The following is a 12,487-nucleotide window of genomic DNA, read 5'->3' on the forward strand; positions in this document are numbered from 1 at the left end:
AGAGATGCCGGCTGCGCGAACAAGTGGATTAAGGTGAGTTAATTTTTATTTTTTATTTTTTTTAACCCCTCCAGCCCTATTGTACTATGCATTCTGTATTCAGAATGCTATTATTTTCCCTTATAACCATGTTATAAGGGAAAATAATAATGATCGGGTCCCCATCCCGATCGTCACCTAGCAACCGGGCATGAAAATCGCACCGCATCCGCACTTGCTTGCGGATGCTTGCGATTTTCACGCAACCCCATTCATTTCTATGGGGCTTGCGTTACGTGAAAAATGCACAAAGAGGAGCATGCTGCGATTTTCACGCAACGCACAAGTGATGCGTGAAAATCACCGCTCGTGTGCACAGCCCTATAGAAATGAATGGGTCAGGATTCAGTGCGGGTGCAATGCGTTCAACTCACGCATCGTATCCGCACGGAATACTCGCCCGTGTGAAAGGGGCCTAAGGGGCTGTCCCTCCGGCCGTTGGAGCCCAGCACCTCCCCACTGCTAATTTATTCACTGCTCATCGCCGACCTAATGTGTTTGTTGCGCCCGAAATCTCACGCATGCGCTGTGGATACTCATGTCAGCGCCCGCGCGGTTTCCTGGCATCGGCCTCACAGAACGAAGTGCGCATGAGCCAGCTTCGCTCAACCTGGAAGTGCGCGAGATTTCGGGCACAACAAACACATTACGTCGGCGATGGGCAGTGAATAAATTAACAGTGGGGCGGTGCTGGGCTCCAAGATAATGGGCGCAGCTGGGCTCCAACGGCCGGAGGGACAGCCTCTTGGGCTCCTTATTGAGGTAATTAGCATATTAATAAAGACGATTTTATAGACAAATTACAAGACACAGGGCAGTAATACTAGTATATTTTAATATAAATCGTGGAGACTGATGTGGTGATGTTAACAGCTCAGTAAGTGAAATCCAGGTGACAGTGTCCCTTTAAGTAAACTTCTTACTGTGGTGTTTTTTTTAAAAAAGCAGCAAAAAATAAATAAAACTACTTTAAAAAATGCTGCATCTTTTTTCAGCGCATATGCTGTGCATTTGTGTTTATCCATAGTGTTGTTTTACCAATGTTTTTTATTCCCATACAGAGCTACAGATGCATGCAAAAAAAGAAAGTCACGTGCTAAAACAAATTAGTGCTAGGCAACACATTAGTGTAGTAAAATAGGAATATACAGTAAGTGTATGGAATCTATTGCTGCATCCTTGAATGACGCACTTTTAGGGGATATTCACACACAAAAGATGGTTGCAAAAACTTCTGCGACTGAAAATCACTTCTGTTTGTCAGAGTGGAGTTGTTTTAATAGCAAACAGATGGATTTCTTCAAGCCCCATCAAGATGAATGGGACAGTGGCAGACAATCTGCAGCGTGTGAATATACCCTTAGATTAGGTAACGTCCACGTTTAGTTAGATCAGATTGCAGAGTTCTCTTGGATGAACTAGAGAAGACGGGTAATGTAGAACTTGTGCGTCTGCTGACTTTGTGCTGCGCTGCGGTCATACTTTTTGTATAAGCAGAATCATGTGAATGCGGTCTTGTCCCATTATAGAGTCCCGGTCTGACCAGTAACATTGCCTTTCTGTTGCAGTATAACCGGGTGTGGATCCCTGATACAGATGAAGTCTGGAAATCTGCTGAGATCACAAAGGACTTGAAGATAGGGGACAATGTGCTTCATTTGCGCTTGGAAGATGGATCTGTAAGGCTTAAAGTTATAATGTAATTTCTGCCTGTGTAAGTGTACAGTCCAGTGAAGTTTATGGTTGGCCATACACGTTACATAGATGTTCGCTGAGCGCTAGTTCAGTTGACAGCTATCTTTCCCAGCTCCCCCTCGATCAAGCATGCATGTGTCCAGAAAGGGGTAGGGGAGACGTGCTGCCAGAACCCTCTGGCAGCAGTTTATATACCGGAGAACAAAAGATTTGGGCAGTTGAAATCCAATGGACTGATCCATATTTTCCCTGACATCTGCCATTGGGGATAAGCAGGCATGCCTCCTACACATGGTCGGCTGGTCCAACTGAAATCGGCAGGTGTGGCCGACATTTATCTCACGTGTATGTCCGGCCTAATGGTATATACACATGCAGCACTTATAAGATAATATGAGTGCAGGACAATAGTCCCGCGGACGGCCCGACGTGCACAGCATCATTGTAATGTATGATGCTGTGTGCTCCTGTGCACACGATTAATGCCGCTCCAGGACATATGGCCCGCTCACAGACCGTATATCTCGGAGGGCATACAGTCGTGTGCAAGAGGCCTAACTGTTTAAACCAGGGAACCCAGTTTAGGGAAAACTGAACATGCACATCTGTAACTGCCCATGAAGCCAAACTATACTAGTCAGATTAGTGACAAGGAAGACACGAAGCAAAAAACCAAAACACCACCATACTGTAGTAACGACCTCCCAGTCCTTTCTTTTAACCCAGTTGCGATTGTATGGCGCTGAACATGTTCATCTATCACAGACTGCTCCTGCTACACACAGACCGTGTACCACTGCTGTCAGATAACCTCAGCATTGGGGGTTCCTATAGTGTTACAGAGATTTTGGTGCACCTTTTTCCACAGGGGTTTCAGAAACTGCCACCAGGCATGAAAAATCCCATATTTTTATTTAGCAGCAGATTACTTTTGGATAAGCCAAACCGAACCCCAAAAGTAATACACAAGGTAGTAAGATTGCTGCGCTGCTCCCCAAACCAGTCTTAAAGTAGAGCAAAGCTAAAACGATATATCTGCTACAACATTTAAAACTAAGAAAGTATTACACAGTAGTGCCAGACCATGGGATGGGGACATGATCATGCCAAGACAGCTAGTACCTGTCATCATAAAATGGATTTGTTAGGGTTTCTGTCCCAGATAAGAGAAAAGTTTATTTGTATGTAATCGTAGACTTGCTATATCGTTTTCTTGTAGAACTTGAAATATTTGATCGAGAAAGGTCTACCTCCTCTTAGAAATCCAGACATTCTTGTAGGAGAAAATGACCTCACCGCTCTCAGTTATTTGCACGAGCCTGCTGTCCTGCACAACCTTAAAGTGCGATTTATGGAGTCTAAACTTATCTACACATACAGTGGTAAGTAAATACCGCACCACAGCTGCATGGGAGATGTGTGTGCAGTACTATATGTGTCATACATCTGAGGTCTTTCTGCAGAATGAACTATCGTTACCTCATTCTTTTCATATTTTCATATTAGATTTTCTTTATTTTTTTATCATCAGAATGATCTATGCATTATTAATTAGCTTACTAATATACAGTATTTATCATAACTGCATTGATCATCCTATATAAGACCCATTCACTCTGACACAGGCAGGGAGCTCCCCTCCCCCCTCCCCGTCGATGATTAGCTTCCAGACTGTGTCAGAATAAGGCCTCATGCACATGACCGTATGTGTTTTGCGGTGCGCAAAAAAAAACGGATGACATCCGTGTGCATTCCGTATTTTTCAGAATGGAACAGCTGGCCCTAAGGGTCCAATCAGACGTCCGTTGAATGGGTCCGGATGCCTTCCGCAATTATGCGGGACGGGTACGGACCCATTCATTTTCAATGCGGCCGGAAAAGATGTGGACAGCACACAGTGTGCTGTCCGCATTTCCGGTCCGTGGCTCCAGAAAAAAATAGAGCATGTCCTATTCTGCTGCGGACAAGAATAGGAATTATCTATTAAGTGCCGGCGATTTGTGGCAATACACTACGGACGTCTGAATGGACCCTAATAGAACAGTACTATCCTTGTCCGTAATGCGGACCATAATAGGACATGTTCTATTTTTTTGCGGAATGGAAATACGGAAACGGAACGCACACGGAGTACCTTCTGTTTTTTTGCGGACCCATTGAAATGAATGGTTCCGTATACAGCCCTAAAATAAAATTAATGGACACAGAATGAAAATATGTTTGTGTGCATGAGGCTAAAGGAGGAAGTAGAGCCGCCAGGCGATGAGAGGGGAATTTGAAATCGGATGATCAATGCAGTTTTGATAACATATGTTAGTAAGTTCATTGTTTGAAGTACAATAATTAGTCTTTGTATCTGTTATATAAATTGTTAACAAACTCTCCTAACATGCTTGAGTAACATATGAATAGTTATGTGTAAAAACCATCATAAACTGCACTAAAACCTCAAATAAAAACAGCAAGTGTGAATCTGGCCTTATGGCTAGGCTGTAGTCACAAATGTTAATGTATTTTGGCTACCTAGGAGTTGCCCAGCACCGTGTACACATTTTTGTTCCTATGACCAGTAAAGTCATGTACAAAAAAGTGAAATACATAGCCGCAGGTTCCTTAGACAAACACACCTGTACAAATATCATCACGTTCACATCCACACTGCTCTCACTGTTACCCTAAGGCCTCATGCACACGACCGTATGGCTTTTTCAGTGTTTTGCGGTCCGTTTTTCACGGAACCGTTGTTCCGTTTTTTGTTTCCGTTGTGTTTCCGTTTTTGTTCCGTTTTTCCGTATGGCATATACAGTATACAGTAATTACATAGATAAAATTGGGCTGGGCATAACATTTTCAATAGATGGTTCAGCAAAAAACGGAACGGAAACGGAAGACATACGGATGCATTTCCGTATGTGTTCCGTTTTTTTTGCGGACCCATTGACTTGAATGGAGCCAAGCACCGTGATTTGCGGACAAGAATAGGACATGTTCTATCTTTTCACGGTACGGAAATACGGAAATACTGAAACGGAATGCACACGGAGACACTTCAGTTTTTTTTGCTGAACCATTGAAATGAATGGTTCAGTATATGTACCGCATACTGAACTACAAAAATGGCCAGTATACTGAACGCAAAATACTGTCGTGTGCATGAGCCCTAATTATGAGAATTGTCTTAGTATTTTTCCAGATACCATATTCTAGAATAGATATATCAGTGGTCATTTACGAAGGCCCCTACACCAGAAAAGTTTGCGAAGTTGCAGGTTTGCGGCGTTTTAAATGCCATTATAACTAAACTTAGTCGTAATTGACCCTCATAAGCCATGCTCCCCACTTTCCAAAAAAGGTGTGTGGCGAAGGCATGGGCACATTTAACATCATTTAAGCCAGTGGGTGAAGGTCCGAGGCGCAAACATTTTTTTTAAGGAGGGACAACAGTGGTGTGTACTGCTCTGTGGCTATTTTCTGAAAAATAGCAATACCTTTAATCCCACCCAATCCCCTTAGGGCCCCAATAAGAATGTTCCCTTAGTGCCAATAATGATGCCCACTTAGTGCCCCTCAGACAATATGATGCCCTTTTAGTCTCCCCCGCAGAGTACAATGCCCCCATCTCACAATATGATGCCTCCTTGCAGAATTTGATGTCCTCTTAGTACCTCCCTGTAACGGATCACCTGGTACACCGACCGGGTACCTCCGTTGAATGAATGCTCCTAGTGCTTTCCGAGGACTCCAAGCACTCCACTTGACGCCGTACGCACTGCAGACCCCACGAACCGCCGAAGCTTGGTTGAGGTCTCACCGTCTCCTACCCACCCTGGACCTACGACAAGGCTCCAGGCTCCAGTGGGTGGACCTCTCCTAAAACCAGAGATCAGGAACAGCCCTTAAAAGAGCTAGTAGTTATAGCCAGGGGAGTATACACGTATAGCAATCCCCACACACATGAGACGAGGCTCTATGTTGAAGGTGAAACAGGAACTGACTGTACTTCACGTACAGCCTCTTTTATTCACAAACCAAAAACATAGTACTGCCCACAGGGGTTTGAAATACAACCAATCAGTAATTAACAACACATACAATGCAACTACAGCAACCAATCGTTCACGCCCCCAGAGGACCAGAATGAAGACTGGGACATAGGACAACATATCCCCACAATGCATCATGGTCTCCTCCCCTCTGTCTGGAGACAACCTGAGGAGCAATCCAATTATCTCTCAGAACAAAGGGAGATCGCCAATACACATGTAGATACAACAGGACAGACATCACCATTTAAACACACAATGGGACAATGGCACAATAGAAACACACCCAGCATTTTCCTCCCAAGCTGACAAGTTACAATTATTATAGATTGTTACAACTTTGTGAGTTTACATTGGCCATACATATAACTTACATTAATTCAAACAGTATAACGTGGGGACAAACCTATCCAAAATTCACTTGAATCGGTTCAGGGGTTTAAAAGTTAGTATATGGCCCATAATCCTGGGGCAAGAGGCCAGCAGCCAGTCCTCTCCAAAACCCAGTGGCGAGGTTGGTTTCGCCACACATCTCCCCCTCCCAGGGAAGACTAACCAGATACCTGACCTCACGGTCAGTACCGGAGTTAGTCTGGCAGTCCAACCACAACCCAATACTGGACCTGTTGAATCTTGGGGCCTGGCTCTGTTCTGTATGTCCCCAGCTGTTGAGTGGGCATCTGCTACTCCTCGCTTCCTTGTGGTTCTCCAGCTTGGAGCTGTAGGTACTTGGTGGGCAGAGGCCGACTGCGCTCTGCCCAGATGCCAGCTCTTCTGCTGGGGTAGCCTGTGGGAAGTCCGGCTCTGGAGAAGAGGATAGGGGAGGGCAGAGGCCGACTGCGCTCTGCCCAGATGCCAGCTCTTCCGCTGGGATGTGGTCAGGGAATCCTATCCCCAGGACCTTGTTGCAGATCGGCTGTGGAGAGGAGGAATCGCTTACCTCCTCCTCCTGGCATTCCTGCAGGGTTGGTGGGGGATCTGAACCGGCCGTCCAGTATCTCGGTAGGTCTGGTGCAGAGACCGTGGTCCCATCTGCACCATCGGAGTTAGGGGTGCTGTCCCCCTGTGGTTGGGGAGAGAGATCAGTGGATATCGCAGGCTCATCCCCTGCCCCCAGAACTCGGTTGGGAAGTACCTGGGAAGGGGAGGGCTCGCTTACCTCCTCCTCCTGGTATCCCTGCGGAGATGGCTGGAGATCTGGACCAACCGTCCAGCATCCCTGTAGGACTGGTAGAGAGACCTCGGTCCCATCTCCACCTGCCATCTGTGGGTCCTCCCAGGACCAGTCTGTGAGGTCCCTCAACAGTTGCGAGTAAGAACCACCTGCGTCCACACCTGGCAACTCCGGCTGCTGTTGAGCGTCTGGGCCAGCTGCCCAGCATCCCGGTGGAGAGACCTCGGTCCCGTCTCCACCTGCCTGTTGTGGTTCCTCACAGGACCAGTCTATGAGGACCCCTACTTCGGGTTCCTCTGGCCGCCTCAGGGGGAGACTGCTAACCTCCTCGGATGCAGCCTCTGCTCGGCTGCTGTAACACTCCTTCCGCTGGGCAATTTCGCTCTCTTTCGCCAGTCGGAATTCTCGTTCCATCCTTGCATGTCGCTTGGCTGTGACCTGGTTCCAGATGGCCTGGTATATATCCATGGACACATTACCTCCATACTGGGCCACTCGCTGCCTCACCTCGGCCAGCCAGTCATCTTCAGAGCCTTCCATACTTGTCTGCTCCAAGTCGCTGGATACCTCTGCTCCCAGGGGCGCTGTACGGATACTAGCGTTGCCCTCAATTTGTAACTCCACGAACGGTGTCTCCGAGCTGCTTCTCCTCACACTAGGACGCCATCCCACTGCTTGCCACCAATGTAACGGATCACCTGGTACACCGACCGGGTACCTCCGTTGAATGAATGCTCCTAGTGCTTTCCGAGGACTCCAAGCACTCCACTTGACGCCGTACGCACTGCAGACCCCACGAACCGCCGAAGCTTGGTTGAGGTCTCACCGTCTCCTACCCACCCTGGACCTACGACAAGGCTCCAGGCTCCAGTGGGTGGACCTCTCCTAAAACCAGAGATCAGGAACAGCCCTTAAAAGAGCTAGTAGTTATAGCCAGGGGAGTATACACGTATAGCAATCCCCACACACATGAGACGAGGCTCTATGTTGAAGGTGAAACAGGAACTGACTGTACTTCACGTACAGCCTCTTTTATTCACAAACCAAAAACATAGTACTGCCCACAGGGGTTTGAAATACAACCAATCAGTAATTAACAACACATACAATGCAACTACAGCAACCAATCGTTCACGCCCCCAGAGGACCAGAATGAAGACTGGGACATAGGACAACATATCCCCACAATGCATCATGGTCTCCTCCCCTCTGTCTGGAGACAACCTGAGGAGCAATCCAATTATCTCTCAGAACAAAGGGAGATCGCCAATACACATGTAGATACAACAGGACAGACATCACCATTTAAACACACAATGGGACAATGGCACAATAGAAACACACCCAGCATTTTCCTCCCAAGCTGACAAGTTACAATTATTATAGATTGTTACAACTTTGTGAGTTTACATTGGCCATACATATAACTTACATTAATTCAAACAGTATAACGTGGGGACAAACCTATCCAAAATTCACTTGAATCGGTTCAGGGGTTTAAAAGTTAGTATATGGCCCATAATCCTGGGGCAAGAGGCCAGCAGCCAGTCCTCTCCAAAACCCAGTGGCGAGGTTGGTTTCGCCACACTCCCTTCACAGTATGATGCCCCCTTTAGTGCCTACTCTCACAATATGATACCCCATTAGTACCTCCCCTTATCGTATAATGCCTCTTTTAGTACCTCCCCTCACAGTATGTTGCCCCCTTAGTGACTCCCTTCATAATATGATGCTCCCTTAGTGCCTCCTCTCACAATATAATGCTGTGCTTAATGTCCCAATGCAGTATGATCCTTTTCTGACCCCCCCCCATAGAATGATACGCGCAATGCGATTATATTATCATGCCTGCCGCACTGAGCCACAGACAACACAGTGCGGAGCAGACCCTCGATCTGTGCTGTGTTGCTTGTGATTTAGTGCAGCAGGCCTGATGACATCATCACATTGCGCTTGCCGGCAATGAATCAGATAGCCGACATCTTCCTGCTTCACCAGTTTATTCAACTGTATCTGTTCCCCAAGGACACAGATACAGTTGAGTGGAGGGGTCCGGACAGCTGGCCCCCACGGTCTGGACTCGGACCGTGGTCCGCCAGTTAGGTGCCCCTGCTCTAGGAGAAAGGGGGCATTGCCTTAAGAAATAAAAGTGGAGGCCTGATTGGTTGCCATGGGCAAAAAAGACAGTTTTACTTTGCCATGTATAGTAAACATATCGTCCATGCACTAGATGAACTATATATCATTCAAGAGAGGATTTATTTTATTTAGTATTATTGACATTCTGTGGCATAATTAACTGCAAAATTTGCATTGCAAAGTGTGAAATATGCACTGAAAATCTATGCAACAGGATGAACATGCTCTGATTTTCATGCAGAAACTGGGATTTGGGTGGGGTTTTAATAACTGCATTTACTTGTATTGTACTGTAAATTACTGTCGATTTTGTGGTGCGAAATCTGCTGCATATCCGTAAAGGGGTTGTCTCAATTCAGCAAATGGCATTTATCATGTAGAGAAAGTTAATAGAAGGCACTTACTAATGTATTGTGATTGTCCTCCTTTGCTGGCTTGATTCATATATCTATTGCGTTATACACTGCTTATTTCCATGGTTACTCCTACCCTGCAATCAGAGGTGCCCGTGCTTGCACACTATAGGAAAAGGCGCCAGCCTATGCGCACTCCTCCGATCCCAGCGACCAGAGGGCCTTTTTCTATGGTGTGCAAGTATGGCCACCTCTGATGGATTGCAGGATGGTCATAAACCCTGGATACTAGAAGTGTATAATGGGATGGAAAAATAAATAAGTGCCTTGTATTAACTTTGTCTGCATAATAAATGCCTTTTGCTGAACTAAGACAACCCCGTTAAGGTGTGAATATGCATTACACTTAAAGCGGCACTGAGCTTTCAACAAACAATGTGTGTACATGAGGAATAACACTATTTTTGGCCGTTGTATCACTTGTATCTGGCATTTTTAGTAGTTTTCCTATGTGCTTGTTCAATATCTAGTTTGCAGTTGTCTCAGACATGATGGGTGGAGACTAGCTGCCATCCACTGCACACAGAAAGTGGAGGGAAATCTCCTTCCTAACTGTCTCACAGTCACTCAGAAGCAGCCCCAGGATAATTGAGGACATTAAAGAGAAGTACTGACATGTATTTTTGTGAATGAAACATTTGTGCTGAGCTACACTTTCCTATGTAGCTCTGCAGGGGAAGGACTAGACATTTCTTACTGATAAACTAGGAATTTCTTCCTGATAAAACATATTACAAAGTTTCTTGTTTTCACTTGTAGTATTGATTTATGCAAAGTTGTGTGAAAAGTTAGTGACTATTTAAGGCCGAATGCACACGGCCGTGGAACACGGACATGCGCGGTCCGTGGTATCCCAGCCTGGCATCCTGCTGACAGCAGGAGCGCACGCCGTCATTGGTTGCTATGACGCCGTGCGCTTCATGCTGCCGCTGCACTACAGTAATACACTCATATAGATCATACGAGTGTATTACTGTAGTGCAGCGGCGGCATGAAGCGCACGGCGTCATAGAAACCAATGACGCCGTGCGCTCCTGCTGTCAGCAGGATGCCAGGCCGGGATACCACAGACCGCTAATTGTGGTTAGGGAATACTGGTATATCTAACATAATCTACTTATATTTCATGTGTGTATTTTATGTTTGTGGAAATATCTGAATACATGGGCCTGTTTTTTTCTGCAGGTATTATTCTAGTTGCAATAAATCCCTATAAAGAACTGCCCATTTATGGAGATGCAATCATCCATGCATACAGTGGGCAGAATATGGGTGACATGGATCCCCATATATTTGCTGTGGCAGAAGAAGCATACAAACAAATGGCCAGGTAATTTCACGGTCCCATTCAGGGTCCTTGATGATTTTTTTTGCTTGTAATGTATTCATTGCATTGTCACATGAACCCAGATGCATTATAATGTTTTAATACTAGATAGATTGCCGGGCTTATATATTTTATGTGGGCAAATGGTTTGCCTTTATGTTTATAAAATGGGTATGCTGTACTGGTGGCGTTGGGTTCAGACTGTACTCTACTGAACTTAATGGCACCAAGCAACACTCAATGCAATATTGCCACACTGTATTATACCTAGTAAAGGACCTGAGAGGTTGAAGTGTAATGCAGGGATTAAAAAAATGCCAAAAAGAGAATGCCTGTGTCCTACCTAAGCAGTGCACATGACATGACAGTATATCAGTTCTGCTCACAGTGTTATTTTAGGCAACTAACTAGAATATTTTTTTTATATATAAGGTCCTTTATGGGACTAGTGACATAATTTTACATTCACATAATAAATTACTCTGCCTGTAAATGTAGGGTCCTCACTTATGTCTGCCCCCTGGCTCAGTGCAACGGAGGCAATAGACTGAGAGTGTTCAACAAGAACTAGTCAATTTAATCCTCTTGGGTCACAACTTTCAAAGTAAAACTGTATCTACCGTGGTGGCACAACTCACTCTTCCAGTTAATTCCAGTCAATTCTAGGGTTTAGTTCTGCTCAGCAACTAGGATTTAATGGCGACTCTCTCTCTGTCACAAGACCCCTCATCTGGAGCTATGTCTCAGTCTCTTCCTTCTACTCTCAGGGCATTACCAAGCACAACAACATCTTTGGGCAGGAAGACAACCCTTTGTGGCAACCTCCTACGGCTCCTTCTTGTGACTTCACTGTTAGAGCCTCTAGGTGTCTCTCCTTCCATAGACACCAACATGGAATTCGAGAATGACCACCATCACGTTTTATAACATTTTTTTAAAGGGGTTATCCCATGAGTAATACAAAAATGAAAATCAGACATCATATAGTACATGACAATCTTTTTCTAGCAAACATAGAATCAGGCCTGTACGTCACATGGATCCAGTGATCTCCCCATTCATTGCTGCAATTGCACTAGATTTTTATCAAGCTGGCAGCTCAGGGAGCTTGTCCTTTCCGCTGCATCTGGTGGTAGTTAAAAGATGGAATTAAGCATATACAGTTGTGTTCAAAATAATAGCAGTGTGTTTAAAAAAGTGAATAAAGCTCAAAATCCTTCTAATAGCTGTTATTTCCATACACACAAATGCATTGGGAACACTACACATTCTATTCCAAATCAAAACATGAAGAAAAAAAATATCATATTTGTGTTGTTCCTCTAAAAAAAAATAAGAAAAGTGAATATTAGACTGTTCAAAAAAAAAAGCAGTGTTTGTATTCTTCTTTACAAACTCAAACATTCACTATATAAACTGAAAGTTTGAAGATTGTATGAGTAATACACACAGTAATCTACAGAATCAGGGCCATAAATATTGTTTGGTTTGGCTGTTAACCCTTGCTTTGTAACTGGAAAAAAATGATTAAAATGGAAAATCTGCCAAAAAAGTGAAATTTTGAAATTGTATCTCTATTTTCCATTAATTCTTGTGGAACACCTAAAGGGTTAACAAAGTTTGTAAAATCAGTTTTGAATACCTTGAGGGGTGTAGT

At 44.9% G+C, this 12,487-nt stretch overlaps 1 protein-coding gene across 2 annotated transcripts in view; it reads left to right on the plus strand.

Annotated features, from left to right (window-relative positions):
- MYO5C (myosin VC) overlaps positions 1 to 12,487 on the plus strand; it is a 193,880-nt gene that overhangs the window by 48,307 nt on the left and 133,086 nt on the right. The window contains exons 2-4 of one of the 2 annotated variants that reach the window (XM_040413958.1): positions 1,608 to 1,718; positions 2,954 to 3,116; positions 10,689 to 10,833. In XM_040413958.1, coding sequence (XP_040269892.1) covers positions 1,608 to 1,718; positions 2,954 to 3,116; positions 10,689 to 10,833 — 419 coding nt within the window. Of the gene's footprint in view, positions 1 to 1,607; positions 1,754 to 2,953; positions 3,117 to 10,688; positions 10,834 to 12,487 lie in introns of those variants that run through there. The other variant, XM_040413959.1, reaches the window with a different exon arrangement.

This window comes from Bufo bufo, chromosome 1 (assembly GCF_905171765.1).
Source record: "Bufo bufo chromosome 1, aBufBuf1.1, whole genome shotgun sequence".
Lineage (NCBI taxonomy): Eukaryota > Metazoa > Chordata > Amphibia > Anura > Bufonidae > Bufo > Bufo bufo.